The sequence below is a fragment of the Urocitellus parryii genome, chromosome 9 (genome assembly GCF_045843805.1).
Source record: "Urocitellus parryii isolate mUroPar1 chromosome 9, mUroPar1.hap1, whole genome shotgun sequence".
Lineage (NCBI taxonomy): Eukaryota > Metazoa > Chordata > Mammalia > Rodentia > Sciuridae > Urocitellus > Urocitellus parryii.
The window spans coordinates 48,555,338-48,572,837 of NC_135539.1; the positions used below are offsets into that span (position 1 = coordinate 48,555,338).

Here is a 17,500-nt window from a genome sequence, read left to right on the forward strand (position 1 = left end):
TTAAGATGAACAATGGAGATGAATCTACAGTAGAAAATTGAAGTTTGTTTGTTTTTCCTTTGTAATCTGTTTTTGCATCTCAGGTTTCTTCTATAGTTGCTCACCTATAAGCTTAACAATCATTTGTATACTTTTCTAGTTACCTGTAAATTGAAATTCAACTTCGGTAAGAGAAGTGAATTAAAAACTGTCTAATTCCACATTTCCCTGGTGGAAACCAGCAGTCCTATAACTTACGGCTGAAAATGATTACAAACAATAATTTGGAAAAATGTAGTAACAAGATGTAACTTGAGGTAATAGAAAACTATAATTTTAAAATAAAGTTGAACTCTTCCAAAACTAGAGAACATTGCTAAGGGCAATAGACAAATGATTTTTTTTTTTGACATTACTAAAACCACTTGAAAAAGCCAACATTTCAATTTAGCCTTTTAGACAGTTTTCTAAAATCAACATATTAAGTAGTCAAATGGCATTTATTCTGGAGATCAAAATGTTTCAAGCATCATATTTCATTTGTAAGAATGCCTATGAAAACCACTTTTATAAAAATAGATCTAATTCTGTGTGCTGAAAAGAAGCCTACCATATTTGGTCTATATGGCCATGAAAAGCCCATTTAACACTATCTGCCAATTACTACATATAAAAGGTAATTAAGAAAGGTTCATATTATGAGAAGTCTCCTTCAGTTCTCTGTGGTTTGGTCCTTCTAATCGTAATACTAGAGAAAAACTCTGGAAAACATTAGCACTTATTTTAGGAAATAGAAAAGTGAGTCTTTTACTTAGAAGAAAATTTGTAAATAATAAGTTGATGTTATCTGTGAGGTAAAATTCCTCATAAAATTCTAAAAGTAGGGAAGCTGCAATTAACAAATATCCCACCAATCATCTGTGTCATCTAGGGACAATTCCTTTAACCCATGGTACCTCTGTTACCTCCTCTGTACAACGTGGATAATGTCACTGTACACTTTTAGGGGCCGATGGGAGGTTCAGAGGGTGCATGCTCTCTAAGTGTTCAGCAATCCCTACTAGTGCAGTCACAGTAGCATTGAAAAGTACAAAACTCACGGGGCACTGTTACACCATAGTGCTGTGTATCACTGATCAGCAGCTTCCGTTTCAGTTCATTCAGACCCACTCCTACAGGACCTGAAAAACAGCACAAGAGAAATTTATTAAATGAAATGTTAAACATTTCTATAACTGATCTGAATCTGTATGTTAGACTGAGAATATAGATCCAATCCTGCACTCCAAGTAAAAAGGTATTTCCAGTTAAGTTGTACATAAAACAAACAAACAAACTAGGATTTCTTCCCTTGCCTTTTTACTTTTAAAACTTAAATCCTGACCTCTCCCTCAAAAAGGATAAAAATGCTTTACATGAAAAATACCAAGGTATCTGAATATATTAACAATTAATGGTATGCATAAGATCCTAAAAAATAAGTGCACCTAAAAAAACTGGTCAATGGTTCCCATAGTGATAATTTCAATTCTAAGTATCTTTAAGTTTTAATAAAAGACGACCTTTGGCCTTGACTTTATTTGGGATGTAAATTCCACTATGCATTTTAAATTTGCAAAACTATGGCCACATTTACCTTTGCCAAGACCTTCTCTAAGATAAGTATATATATTTTTGGTTAGTCCTTAAGCATTTCAAAACTTGCAAAGACCTTACACATTTAAATCAAGCAACCCATACATACTGAACATCAACAACAAGCAAAAGGCATATGGTAAATGTTGTAATAATAATAGATACTAAACAAACTCTACTTTCCAAGAAAGTAACCAGTTAAAATACTAAAAATCAAAGGGCAGTTTCAAAAAGGAGACTGAAATCAAAGTTAGACGGGCACAAGCCCCAAATAGCCAGCATTACTTTTCTATTGAAATGCTTTTCACAGCACTGCCATTAGGGTCCATTTAAGGACTATATACTGCAGCAAAGAGAATACAGGTTATAGGGCCCACCTGGCCTGAGCTGGGTTTCCCATTTCTTCCACTCAGTATTCCCTCTCCTGTGCTCCTGGGAGGTAAAGACACTGAACCTGTGCAGATGTTATTCTGAGTGGTAATGTTCCGTTCTTGGGTGAAATGAATGAGATCTTATGTACAGTGCCTAGCATAGAGCCCAGGTACTTGAGATTATCCCACTGCCTACCTCTTCTTCCAACCTGGTAGGTCAGAAGATTCTGACACTGTTTAAAGTCAGACAATGATGGTGTTTTGGTATGGATGTGACGTGTTCCCCCAAAAGCTCATGCTTTGGAAGCATGGTCCCTAATACAGCAAGGTGCAGTGGTGGGGTTCTGGGGCAATGATGAAAGCTGCAACCTCATCTGTGGACCAACCCATTGGGTAGATTAATAATCTGAATGGATTACTGGATAACTTTAGGCAGGTACAGCATAACTGGAAGGAGGAGGTCACTGGGGGCTTATATCCTGTGCCTAGGCCCTCTCTTCTCTCTGCTTCCTGGCTGCCAAGGGCTAACAGCTTTCCTCTGCATGCTTTTCTGTTATGATATGCCACTCTCTTCAGGACAGCGCAATGGAGCTGGCTGGACATGCACTGAATGTCTGAAATAAGCTTTTCCTCTTCTAAGTTGTTCCTGGTCAGGTATTTTGGTCCTATTAATGAAAAGCTGACTAACACAGAAGGACTTACAGATGGACAGAGAAGAGTATTTGTGAGCATTCTCGGTGGAGGGAAGAGTGTGAACAAAGATAAAGAGGCAGAGTTGGGAATTGCACCTTCCTTCTCTACTATACTTCTCAGTCCAGCACCCTGTACAGAAACACCTGTCCCCCTGGTGGTCATTCAATACCTTTCCCCATACTGTTGCCAGGTATCAATTCTCTAGCAACTTCCCCTTACTCTATAAGACAGTGGCTCTCAACACTACCTTTTAGACACTACAGCATCCAATTGATATCCTGAAGTGATGTGAATTTAGCATTTCTTTAGTAGGTCTCAGCTCTGGAGTACTTTCCAGAGGAGTGTAGGTACTTTGCTCAGTGACTAGCATATTCTTCTTATCTAATATCCATATTAAAAGAAGAGAGATTTATTTTAACTGTGGAGAAAAAAAAACTACAAGTGTTTGCATTTACAGGAAAAAGTATGCCGTCTCCAATGTGATACCCTTAGATTTTGATGGTATTCAATTTTGGCCTCCATATGTTAATTTTATAATTTTGCCCTGACAAATGAATTTACTTTATTACCCTTTCATGGAATACACATTCATATATGTCAAGATTGTTATTCTAGATTGTCACTTTCAAAGGTAGAAGCACTGTTGCAAAAAGCTTAAAATAGGGACATAATTTCAATCATTTTCACTATAAAACTGTCTTGTAGACCTAAAAATAGCATTTTCCCTGCAGGGACCTTGAATCAATTCTGCCACCCATACTAGAGAAGTTTAGCAGTTTCTCTTGACTTTGAAAGAACCACAACATTCCTGTTCTGTATCCCCCCCTTCTGTGGTTAGACTCTCATTTTTTTTTTGCAACAATTTTAGTGGCCATTTTTTATATAGAATACAAAGGCTATTTACACTGTAGGCAATTTAGGGATGTAAACTGAGATTCATTCATATGACTCCTCAATGGGATGGCTTCAATTCACCCTTCATTACATAACATTTTTTTACAACAGGGGAAATACATTTGTATGTACACAGGTGAATAGATTTCAGTTTGTTTTCAACTGCATTTGCTAATGGTAAAGTGAAGCAGAGGAGAGAATCTACATAACACATCTTTATTTTTTTATTTTTTTTATTGTTGGTTGTTCAAAACATTACATAGTTCTTGATATATCATATTTCACACTTTGATTCAAGTGGGTTATGAACTCCCATTTTTACCCCGTATACAGATTGCAGAATCACATCAGTTACACTTCCATTGATTTACATATTGACATACTAGTGTCTGTTGTATTCTGCTGCCTTTCCTATCCTCTACTATCCCCCCTCCCCTCCCCTCCCCTCCCCTCTTCTCTCTCTACCCCCTCTACTGTAATTCATTCCTCCCCCTTGTATTATTTTTCCCTTTCCCCTCACTTCCTCTTGTATGTAATTTTGTATAACCCTGAGGTCTCCTTCCATTTCCATGCAATTTCCCTTCTCTCTCCCTTTCCCTCCCACCTCTTGTCCCTGTTTAATGTTGGTCTTCTTCTCGTGCTCTTCTTCCCTAGTCTGTTCTCAGTTACTCTCCTTATATCAAAGAAGACATTTGGCATTTGTTTTTTAGGGCTTGGCTAGCTTCACTTAGCATAATCTGCTCTAATGCCATCCATTTCCCTCCAAATTCTATGATTTTGTCATTTTTTAATGCAGAGTAATACTCCATTGTGTATAAATGCCACATTTTTTTTATCCATTCGTCTATTGAAGGGCATCTAGGTTGGTTCCACAGTCTTGCTATTGTGAATTGTGCTGCTATGAACATCGATGTAGCAGTGTCCCTGTAGCATGCTCTTTTTAGGTCTTTAGGGAATAGACCGAGAAGGGGAATAGCTGGGTCAAATGGTGGTTCCATTCCCAGCTTTCCAAGAAATCTCCATACTGCTTTCCAAATTGGCCACACCAATTTGCAGTTCCACCAACAATGTACAAGTGTACCCTTTTCCCCACATCCTCGCCAGCACTTGTTGTTGTTCGACTTCATAATGGCTGCCAATCTTACTGGAGTGAGATGGTATCTTAGGGTGGTTTTGATTTGCATTTCTCTGACTGCTAGAGATGGTGAGCATTTTTCCATGTACTTGTTGATTGATTGTATGTCCTCCTCTGAGAAGTGTCTGTTCAGGTCCTTGGCCCATTTGTTGATTGGGTTATTTGTTATCTTATTGTCTAATTTTTTGAGTTCTTTATATACTCTGGATATTAGGGCTCTATCTGAAGTGTGAGGAGTAAAAATTTGTTCCCATGATGTAGGCTCCCTATTTACCTCTCTTATTGTTTCTTTTGCTGAGAAAGAACTTTTTAGTTTGAGTAAGTCCCATTTGTTGATTCTAGATGTTAACTCTTGTACTATGGGCATAACACATCTTTAAAGTGCAGACAGAAGGCTTTGGAATGATGATGAGGATGACAAGGACAAGGTGAGGCCCTTTCATGTGGCAAGCATGCGTTACATGGTTTCATACACCCTTACTAATCTTCAAAATATCCCTAAAAGAAAGCTATCATTATCCTTGTTTCACAGATGAGAAAACCGAGACAACAAAAGGTTAGGTAATTTTCAGAAGGTCACACATCTGGAATGTGGCTTAGGTAGTATTAAAAAGCCTTTCTGTTTGCTCAAAAATTTGCGTCTTTTTTTTTTTTTTTACTCTATGATCTTTTCAAAAGAATGATGATGATTTCAATTTAATTAGTAACTCCTTATTGAAAGTAGACAAATGTGTCAAGTGTGAGTTTATTAAAAAAAAAAAAAGTTCATTTTAGCCAAAGAAATATAGCCCACTTAAAGTGTCAATAAAATAATGCTAGTAAAGTTCCCTTTAAATGTTACATTTAAGGAAACAGTCACTGTTAACAATCTGCAAACATTCATTTATATCTTAAAAAGTTAAGAAATCATATACAATTCTCAGATCACTTACGTAGAAAGGTAATTTAGACACATGACACCTTTTCCACAAAGGACCCCCTAAATCAGCTAACATTATTGTTATTATAGGAGGTTAAGTATTTTTATTTCAGATTTTTATCTTTTCATACCACAAATATGTGTTTATTATTTGTTACAAATGCTATGGGTGAATATTTTTATTAGAATGCTGGCACAATACACTTTCAAAATTAATTCATAGTTGATGTGTTTTTCATTCTGTAATATGGTTCCCAAAGAGATCTACTTCCTGAATCTGAAACAGACATAGATAATTTAAAAAATGAAAAAGCTAAGTGAGTACAAAAAGCATTGAGGCAATAAAACCTGTACCTAGACAAGTACTTTCAAACTACTGTAAGTGCCCTGAGAGGGCTTTAAAATATTGTTCAACATTCTTACATGAAAGAAAAAAAATGTCTCAGGCCATGCCTGTGCACTGTACTTTGGAGCTTCAATCACCTACATATTAATATGTTCATGCACACCCTAAGTGAATGAATACGTATTTGCTAGAATAGCAATTATTATATTACTATTGTGAAAATACTTTTATTGCAATCAATGAAATGTGAGAAATATATTAATGTATGTTATATATATATTTCAAATGACATGCTGTCTACAAACAATGAGCATAAAGTATTTTTTATTTGTAAATGTCTGGCTTAGAATTTAGGTATAGTTTTTATGATGGCTGGTGAGTACTGAATTGAACAACTCAAGGGTTTAAGTTCAATATTAAGTTGTATATTGGAGGGATATCTGTTGGTCTGACAAAATACTATTCAGATCTCAGGATCTTTGTACATCTTGTTGTAAACATAAAAAGAGCACATTATGTGGAAGGCTACTGACATCAATGTAGGTTTTATTATGTGCTCACCTCCCGTGTATCTGTACTGCTTCACATGAAAATGCTTCCACAATTCTCTATAGACATTTTTATGATATTGGCCAGACTTGTTGCTCTTACAATCCAGAGAAAAGTAGAAGAATTACTAGAGTCTGAAATAAATATCCAAACTGCCTTGTTACCTGAAAATGCATACTTATTCATTTGATTTACTACAAGATATATCAAACAAAATCTCTAGGTATCCCTCAGATTAGACATGTGTTGTAGTCTACTTATCATATTGTAGCACTACTATCTGGTTGCTCTAGGCATTAAAAAAAAAATACACGCTAGTACATTTGACCCAGTCTTTGAATTATCATATTAGTGGGTGGCTGGATTATTGCATTTGAGAGTGACAAGTCTGTTTATAAAACTAAATTTAAAGTTCCTTTGGAATGGAACTCTATAAAAAGTATAGCTACTTGGCTGTTCTAAGAAGCCTTGATAGAAATTCAGATTTCCTTGCCTCTTTTGCATTCAAAATGGGAGAAAAATGTTAATAATGAAGCATCAGTTTGTAATGCTAGTGTCCGGAAAAGAAGGAAAAAAGGACACAAACAGGGAGCAGAAAGCTTGCTGAAAGAGCATCATTTTCTCCACACCAGCTATCTGCCCTAGACTTACAGAGACTGGCGTAAGTATGTGTCTCACCTCTATCTCAGAGCTACGGTAAAAGGGAGAATAAAATTAAAAGGTCAAGATACAATCATGCCCATCTTCCTTAGCTAAGTAGAAGAGGGCTTGAGTACCTTCCTTCAAAACTGCTCTGAATGTAACCTTTTAGTAGGGCAACAGGAATTCTGAATCAAAATCTGTCATGTCCTGGTTCCAAAATCCTAATTCCCCCATAACCAGCTGCCCTATTATTTCCTCTACAGCACTTACCACTTTCTAACAGCTATAGAAGTGGCTCTATCATTATCATTAATTTATTACAAATATGGTTTTGGTCTATCTTCTTCCACTAGAATGTAAATGGCTCGAGGGCAAGAATGCTTGTGGTGTTCACTAAGGAGCCCACATGTCCAGAACAAAGGCTGGCAGTCAGTCTTCTGTGAAAATCAGCTGAATGAATAGCACTATGACTTAGGCCCAGATATTAAGCCTGAGTATAAAAAGACCAATGGCATCAAAAGCCAACTGTGATTCTAATGAAGAGCACATTTGCTTCTTCTAGACAAGGATTATAATTTTAAATGCATCACACACTCATAAATTTAATTATGACTTTTGCTTTTATGGTTATCTACAAAAAATCCTCCAGAGCAGACTAATTCCTACAAGCCTTCGATGGAAGTTCAACAAAAGCAATGAAAATTCTAAGACACCTATTAACCTTCACGTTTAGTTCTGAGAGAGTACTTTTCGTCTCTGCTTTATGTGGGAGACTGTGTTACATCATGGTTTTATGGAAAAACGATGACAGTCTTATAAATGTCTATTTATTCAAATGACCTCTGAAAAGCAGTCTTCAGGCAGCATGTAAGATCCAGCACAAAAGGAGGGCAGAACAGTACTTAATGCTCAAGTTAGAAATGTGAAATATACGGAAAGATTTATTATTAGTTTCCTCTTATAACCAGACAGAACAAGTCGCAAATTGTCTGAATATCCACAAGATGAATTTCAGCTCTAGTTTTGGCTTAGACCACAGAAAGTGTTTTAGTAGCTTTTTAACACCAAGACTTTCTTCCTGCTCCTCTCCCCAGCGCCCCCTCATTATTTGACTTTATTACTTCACTATGAAAAAAGTCAGATTTTACTAAAGATAAAACTTGTCAGGTAGGAAAACGTACTAAATGCCTGACAGTTTTCTCAACACTTTTTAGAAAATAAAAAGCAGAAAATTTAACAGAAAACTATCATGGACATGTTTTATGGCTTAAATGTGCCTCAGGAATAATACGTTTACAAAATGAAGGGAAAATCAAATGCCTCTAATCAAAGTTCAAAGTCTTCTGATGCCATGATGATGCCACAGTAACAACTCGGTCTCTCTTTATTTCTTGAACATAGGATCCAAGAATAAAAATTATGCAGTATTATAGTAATAATATAAATAAAATAGTGTGCACCTCCCCAATGATGTTCATTTAACAGTTTCAAGGCAAATGTCATTACTCCCAATGGTTTTGAAAACACTGGGTAGAGACAGACTGGATATATTTCTGCTGTAGAAGTCATGGAAATATATCCCAAGTATAGAATTTTTTTTTTTTTTTTTACAAGATCATGAAAGTAAACGGTCAACTCAAGAGCAAGATAGAGCTTCCAAAACATGTATCCCCTGCTTGCTTACCTATTTCGGATGATAAACTGCTAAATGATCTAACTTATAAGAGTTTTGAACACTGAAGATCAAAGTCAGCTGGAGCCTGCTCACACTTGATTTCATGTTTATCTTGCTAGTATTTTTAGATAATATACAAGAACGGCTTTTTATTAAAACCTTACTAGCTGCTAGGAACTGGTTTAAGTCTTTGCAAAGATTATTGAGTTTCACCTTCAAGTCTAGAAAACAAGTGTTCTTATTATTGGTACTTTTCAGATGGAGAAACTGAAGGACAGAGAGAACGTGAATGACACAGGTGTCACATGATCGGGCAGAACAGAATTGGGGCTCTGCCTGTAAGGCCCCCAAAGGCCTGTTTCTTTCCTTCTATGCTACCTTGCCTCACAGATGCAGATTTCCTCAGGCAACAAACTCTAAACTTCTGCTACATCAAAGATGCCAGACACACAGCAGAAAGGGTTTCTGAGCAGTGACTATATGGAAGAAATCTAATTATAGGGAACACTCTGGAAGGAAAGTTTCATAAAACTATCCTGAGCAGTCACCGGATTCCACCGCAGAATGTCATTTTGCATGGAAGGCCACAGAGTGCACAGAAGTGGAAGGACACACTCTGAGGCTCCTCAGTAGCACCAGGGAAGTTGTGCAAGCCTCCACCTGTACAGGCATTTTGGCAGGTTTACAAGTCTTCCATAAATAGAAACATTCCTAAGAAGTTTACATGAACATAACATGTTTACATCTTTCTCTTAATTTTTCCTAGACACAAGATATATATTATTCCCCGGCTATGATATGTAATATGATGTGACAAAAAAGAATAAGATTAATATTCTTCATTCAGTCTGTTCTGTTGCAACGCCACTGTTATCAATTTAAATACTCCATTATATCAGCCACTGCTCCAAAATGGGACTACAGAATTTCAGTTATTTTTCCTTCAGGGCTTTCAAAATAAAAGCTAAAAATAATAATGAATCAATTGATCAAAACCAACAAAGCAAACCCAAAATATCACCGAGCAAATTATGAACAGATTAGGATAAAACCCAAAGGTTTAGCCATCATCATAACACAGGCACAAGAGAGCACAAAACTGAAAGGTGATGCCCAATAAGGGCAAAATAATCGGCAGCCAGTTTGCAAAGACCCACCAGAGAGGTTAATGGCAACTGAACCCACTCAAACACATTGCTGGACCACAGCAATGAGGCTTTTTTGCCCCCTGCATGCACAGTGCTAGTGCCTTGTGGCACTTGCATTATCACCAGTAGCCACAGGTAAAAAGCTCAATGCATGGCCTCGTTAAGGGGGCCAGCAGCATCTGGAAACTTGTTAGAAACACAAACTCTCAAACCACGTCTCAGACTAGCAAGAAACTGCATATCAGTAAGATCCCTAGGTGACTGGAATGCATGTTACATACAGTCTGAGAAGCCCTGGAGGAGGGGCTGGAGATCAGAGGGGAAAGGTTAGTAGGGCTCTTTCCTTGGTGTATTCTCCAAAGCTGCCTCTGTCTTAGGCTATCGAAAAACAACTAAGAGGTAAGTTCTCAACTCTGAAGACGGATCAAATAGCTCTGGCACAAACAGAACCTTCCTTGGTATCAGGAGAATTACTCCAAGAAGGCTGCAGATTTGATAGGGAAAGCCCAGGAAAACCAGCCTAGAATACTTAAGAAATTCATCAGTGTTGTGAAGAGGGACAGTGAAACAATAATGTGTGCAATACAGGGATTCCCCCTAGGTAGTATGCAGAATGTATGTGAGGAAGAGGGAGAAGAGCCTGGTAAGCCTGCTGGACCAACCTGGGGGCTGCAGTAGAGAATCTGAGGGTAGTGAAGGGGGATGGATTTAGGGGAATGATAGATGCTTTTGGTAGACTCAGATCCAAATGTTCACAAAATGAGAAGGTATTTGTCAGGAAAAAAAATTAATGGAGCCTAAGTCAAAGAGGAAAAAAGAAAAATAAAATAGCATGGAGGTAAAGAATATCCTTGATGTTACAGATTGGAAGTCATACTCCATAGTGAAATAAGAGGGTTTTAGCTGGGTACAGTGGTGCATCCCTGTAATCCCAGCAGCTCAGGAAGCTGAGGCAGGAAGATAGCAAGTTCAAAGGTGGACTTAGCAATTTAGTAAAGCCAGAGGTAACTTCGTGAGATGCTGTCTCAAAATAAAAAAATAATTTAAAAAAAAGGGCTGGCGATATGGCTCAATGGTTAAGTGACTCTGGGTTCAATATCTCGTGTTATGGTTTAGATATGGTGTCCCCCCAAAAGCTCACATGTGAGATAATGCAACAAGCTTTGGAGGAGAAATGATTGAGTCATGGCCTTTACCTAATCAGTGAATTAATCCCTAGTGGGATTAACTGAGTGGTAACTGGTGGCAGGTGGGGTGTGGTTGGAGGAAGGGGTTCATTGGGAGTGTGGCTACGGGGTATATATTTTGTACATGGAGAGTTGTATCTCTCTCTCTCTGCTTTCTCATCATCAAATGAGATGGTTCCCTCTACCAGAGTCTTCTGTAAGAATGTTCTATGTTCTGCCTCACCTTGAGCCCCAAGGAATAGAGCTGACTTTCTATGAACTAAAACCTCTGAAACCATGAGCCCCTAAACAAACCTTTGCTCCTCTACAGTTGTTCAAGTTGGGTCTTTCAGTTACAGCAGCAAAAAAAGCTGACTAAATTACCTGGTACAAGAAAAAAAAAGTGGATTTTGGTCTCCAGCTGCTTGAGTCTGATCACACCACAGCTTAACAACTGTGGGACCTGGGACAGATTACTTATTACTTCTCTCTGTACTTTATTTCTCCATCTATAAAAATGGGTGCATAAAAGTATTTACTACACTGTCATGTTGAGGACTGAAGGCAATAATATATGCATAGCCTTTAGCTAATGGCATTCCATATCATGGAGAAGGAAAGGCCCCACTTGATAAACTAATTAAAACTTAAAAACTCAGGGGGATTGTTAGAAAGGAGCCAGAAACAGAAGAGGGTGGTGAAACAATATAGCTAGATCTTAGTAGTAAAGAAACCTGCTAAGTAGTAAAAAGCAACAAAAGACAGAATAGGGTTGTTACTGAAATAACTGAATTGCTATTTACTCAAAGCCCAGAAGTATCTGCAGAGTGAGGATACACGAGTGGAGGAGAGACACACGGCAAGGAAAGATGAGCCCTTCCTGACTGTGCCCTTGGGAGAAGCTACATTTAGTTCTGGCTTAGGAACATCCTGAGGGTAAAGCTCCCACCAGGAGATCAAGAGTGCATCTCCACTGAGGATCGGGGCTCAGTCAGCATGTTAAGAACTGCCAGCAGAAGACAGAGGAAGAGTAGTCATGGCAGCAGGGCTGACACCATAGGATAGAAAATAAAGCTTTAGGATCCTGTTGGAAATAAAAAGTTAATGAGAAGAGGGAGATGATTTGTCTGTTGGAAAGGTCTGGCATCTCCCAAAAAGCAGAGTCCATACTCACCTCAGAATTCAAGTGCCAGGAACCCAGAGAACTGAAATAGGGCAACTGAAGTGCACAGGAATAAATTAACTTATTTGTTCAAGGTTTCAGCCAGAAGAGTTTTAGTTCAACGATTGCCGATCTAGACAATAGCATTCATATAGTGCAGAAGCCAAAATACCTTAGGTTACTGTGCGACTTGGGGCTGACAATGGAAAGTTTGATCTGTTTCTGGGGGTATTTTTTTTAACCTACAAAGGTATTTGGGATGACACTGTGATAAACTCTTAATGGGGAGACATGAGTACTGGGGTTCATTGCTCAAGTCTGAGGATGCTGATTGAAGTACACCAGAGAGAGAGGCCAGGTTGTGCCTGTGAGATTACAGTTTTAGGAGTTCTGGTGCCACAGTGGTGGGGAGCCCACCTATCTCTCCACTGAATATAACCAAACTCTCTGGATGAAGCATAAAACACAATAACCTTAGTATTCTAAAATGTAAATGAAAGCAGCCAGATAATGAGAGGAACTTGATGTGACAGGTGATCCCCCAAGAGGGGGGCAGTTCCTATTTTACTTTTTCTTCCTACCTTGGGCTTTGCCTAAACATGGTGAGGACCCATCTCAAAGTCGTAGAGGGGAGCAGTGGCAGTCTCCACGAAGAGACTCAGAGCAGCTCAGTCTCCACAAAGGTTCTGGGTTCACCCCTGGGCTGGGTACCAATGTCATGAATCCAGAGAAGGACAATGAAGGCTTTGAGAAATGAACTCAGTGTGAATCACTGTGCACGTCTCTGACTAACCCAAGTGCCACATGCAGGGAACACACCCAAGGCAGACACTGGAAGCTGACCTTTCCTAACCTAACCTTTCTTGGTGACTAAGAGGGTCACCCCAGGTGGGCTGCTGCAAGTGTGAGCGACACCAGAGGGAAAGACCAGGGAAATCAGCGGAGAATGCTTCAGGAATTCACTGGTGCAGCCTACAAAGCAGCCCATGTTTTTGAGTGTGTGTGTGAGAATGTGTGTTTGGGGGGCGGTGGGGGATAACAACACTCCCAGTCAGTAAAATGCAAAAACATATGAGGTATAGAAAATATGCAACATACAAAGAATAAGATAAAGGCGACCAATTCTTAAGAAAAAATCCAACAGTTGCCATCCCCAAGATGTCTCTGAAGCTAGAGTACAAAACAATAAAGCATCAGTTTAACTCAGCCCTGTGAGCTAAAGGTAAAACACACTTGTAACTGTTGGAAAAATAAAATCCTGGGCAGACCAACAGCAACCATGGAAAGGAATTAATTGGCAATGTAACAACAGAATGAAATCAATATGTAAAGGAGAAAATTGACTTGGGGGACTAAATACCAAGATGATAATGGAAAGAGTTGGGGATTCTGGAGATAAACCAATAGACACTATTGAATTTGAAAAAGAGAAAAAAAAAGTACCAGAAAAATATAACCAGAGCCTCAGGGATTGTGAGGCAATATTGGAGGATCTAATGTATTTGCTATTGGCATTCCAGTGCCAATGGGTGTGAGAAATCAAGGACAAGGGTTTCTGAGCTTGGTAGCTCAGATGGTGATCCCCTTGTGTTTTATCCCAGCTAATGAGCCCTGGTTAGGACTCTTGCACCTACTGCAGCTCAATAACAGCTTTATTTTCCTTTGGCATTTGCTATGATTAAGTTCTTAAATGTCCCCCACAAAGTCCACATGTTAAAGGTCTGGACTTCTGGGTAGCTTTTGGGAGGTAGAACCTTTGAGAACTGGGGCATGATGGGAGGTCCTTAGGTCACTGGAGGTGTACAACTCCCAGGGGAATTGAGGGACCTTGGTTCCTTTCTCCTTCTCTCTCTTTGGTTTCCTGATGATGAGGTGAGCAGTTTTGTTCCACTTCCTGCTCTTGTCATGATGTGCTGCCTTACCACAGACTCAAAGTGATGGGGTCAGATGAAATTCCTTGGTGTTTCATATACACTTTATATACATAGCCTGAGGATAATTTTTCATAAGATTTTCAGTGTGAAAAAAAAAAAAAAGATTTTCAGTGTGCCTGTGCTCTGGCTACAACCTACCACATGAAGTCAGGTGTGAGGTTCCTTGTAGAAAGAATCATGTTGGCACTCAAAAACCACGAGCCAAAATGAGCTTTTCTTTTTATAATTATCCAAAGTATTTTGTTTTGGTGTTGGACAGCTGATAACGCAGCATCCTTCCTCTTTATACCTTAAGGGGACTGTAGGGAGGGGTGATGAACTACTTTCATCTGTACCCTGGGGCAGAACACAATGAGCAGTCCCACACACAAGTTGACTGCATCCTGTAACCCGCTTTTGCTTTGGAAGAGTCTACAGGTTGGCTATTTCTTTTCCATAGCCATCAACCACCTTTATCTGTTTCAGACAATGACTTCCTTTCATTATTACCTGGGTACACAGACTTATAGTTTAGCCTCATCCACCTACTATTCTTACCCCTAAGGAAAGGGTTTTAATTGTTAGCACTTACAGGGAGGAAAAAAAAAAAAGGTAAAATTCCTATTTTAATCAGATCTCCTATGGAAAGGTCAAAGCTCACAATCATAACTCTAAGAAGTGATGGTCATTCTTTTTCTACCAGTGCTGGGGGCTAAACCCAGGGACATTTTATCACTCAGCTACACTGCAAACTTTTTTTATTCTGAGACAATCATCTCCATATGTTACCCACCTGATCTCAAACTTGTGATCCTCCTGCCTCAGCCTCCTGAGTAGCTGGGATTATAGGCCTGCACCACATGCATAGCTGTGGGGGTGACCTTGATGTTAGGGCAATGAAGAGTTACACTATCGTGTTATCTCTGCCCATTTATTACAGTGAATCTCCTCTGGGCTGAGGAGGAGAGGCAATGGGAACAAAAGAGATGCTGCAGGGATCAGTGCCATGATGGAGGGCCACAGTGGGGACAAAGAGAGGGAGACAGGCATAAGGTCAATAAGGGACCACAGGATTTATCCATGACTACCAGCACCGTGTGAGTCATGGTATGTTCTTACTCATCAGCGTGACTCTACCAGGGCTAGAAGTTCAGATGCTGTGAGTTCTACCTAACATCAATACTTACAGAGGTGTGGTATGGGGAGGTTCAGGTGAGGAGATGTGGATACTGCTAATAAAGAAAAACTGGAATTTCCTTGGAGTTAATGCCTGATGGTGCTAATGATCACTTCCAGTGCCATTTGAAGTGAGCAACTGCATCATTTCCCAAGATTCACCCACCATCTGTTTGAATTAATGTTTTGTAACCTTTCAAAGGCCTTCACCTTACTGAAAAGGGGCAATTCCTTGGCTTTCCATTTATTCTCTTCCCTGTAACTGTCATTTTGAGTTTATAAAAAGCCAATTAACAAGAGACACCATGCTCCTTTATTCTGAAAACATTTCCAAAATTATTGGCTTGGATCCTGGAAACTGACATGGCTCTAACCACATTTTTAAAGAACCATAGTGGAGGGGCTGGAGATGTGGCTCAGCGGTAGCGCGCTCGCCTGGCATGCGTGCGGCCCGGGTTCGATCCTCAGCACCACATACCAACAAAGATGTTGTGTCTGCCGAGAACTAAAAAATAAATATTAAAAATTCTCTCTCTCTCTCTCCTCTCTCACTCTCTCTTAAAAAAAAAAAAAAAAAAAAAAAAAAAAAAAAAAAAAGAACCATAGTGGAGGTGGGGTGGAGCAGCACAAGGCTGGGATGTCTGTGAAACTGGACAAGATAGATGCGAAAGACCAGCTTGTACTTACTACCTCAAGTCACTTTTATTAACTGACAGCCCTGCTTGGAATTCCCTAGAACTCTGTGTTAATAATTTGTTTTGCTGAAGCTCTAAAAGTGGTAAGAACCTTCTACCATGGTGACTGCTCAAAATGAATAGAAAATAACTTGCATTATATTTTAAAATATCCATTTATATTATTTAGTTACTCTGATACAACTATCATTGCAGTGATGTCTGCTATCCCCTCTCCCAGAGAGGCTTCCCCAGCTTGCCAGGACTAAACCTCATAGAAGCCTTAAAAGTATCTGAATGGCATGTAAGTATGAAAGACTAATAAGATTTCATTTTAGAGACTAAGCAAAGACTGTTCAAGATGGGATTTTTAGCTTGTAAATGTCAACTATGATACATTTCAAAGTTAAATGTTTATTATTTTGCACATTTTTGCAGAATTACATTCAAAAACACTTACCAACCAAGACAACAAGTCTGTATTTCTCGTTGGTTTGTCGCCGATATGGTGTCACTTCTTCATAGGTGGGTACGTCTGCTGTATCATACTGATCGCTCTTCTTGCATTCATACATGGATTTATTTGTTTTCTTATCTTTTCTGCTAAGACGAAAACTTCTTCTAAAACCAGCTGCAAATAAAAAAAAGTGTGTGTATATTTATGTACATATATACATATATGTGTGTGTGTGTGTATATATATATATATACACACACACGCATATAACATATGTAATAATTTTTAAAAAACCCAAACAAAACAAAACCCTCAAAGTTGGGGTTGTAGCTTGGGGAGCGTATGCCCAGAATGTGTGAGGCGCTGGGTTTGATCCCCAGCACCACAAAGACCCAAAACAAAACAAAAAATATTCTTCCAAGTTGTGTCGAATTTTAATCACCGTAATTGTTACAAGTGCATTTAGTAAGGGAAACAACTTAGATACTAAGCAATTTCATCAAAATAGAAAATATATAAGAGGATTATCTAACATTTACTTATGTAGCAATAATAATATAAATTCCATTTGGTTCTAAATCATGAAGAGCCCTTTTCAAAAATCAGTGAGTAGAATAACTGTATAATGGAACAAAAAAAGCCAGAAATCACAAAGATTATTTATCATGGACTTACTGGTGAACACATTTCATAAGAGAAAGTTAAAAATCTTATACAGGCATTTAAAACATAAATGACAAACTCTTTCATGCAGTATAGTAAAAAAAGTGATATTCTCAGTAAAAACCTAACAACATACCTGTGGCACAGACAGCATCTATCATTAAATAAAAAACAAAACTGAATTAGGGAAAGCATAGTACTGAATATGCCTATGCACAAATCAGGATGACAGAATTAGGCTCAGTTAAGAACAGGTCAGTCCTAAGCAGTCATTTAACAATAATGTGATTCTATCCGGGTGGA

The 17,500-nt window shown here is 38.6% G+C and overlaps 1 protein-coding gene across 5 annotated transcripts in view; it reads right to left on the reverse strand.

Annotated features, from left to right (window-relative positions):
* The window catches only part of Mpp7 (MAGUK p55 scaffold protein 7), a 259,878-nt gene that overhangs the window by 19,213 nt on the left and 223,165 nt on the right, over positions 1-17,500 (reverse strand). For all 5 annotated transcript variants that reach the window (XM_026410607.2, XM_026410608.2, XM_026410606.2 and 2 more), the window contains 2 exons: positions 16,538-16,708; positions 1,080-1,160 (listed from right to left, as the gene is read on the reverse strand). In XM_026410607.2, coding sequence (XP_026266392.2) covers positions 1,080-1,160; positions 16,538-16,708 — 252 coding nt within the window. The remainder of the gene's footprint in view (positions 1-1,079; positions 1,161-16,537; positions 16,709-17,500) is intronic.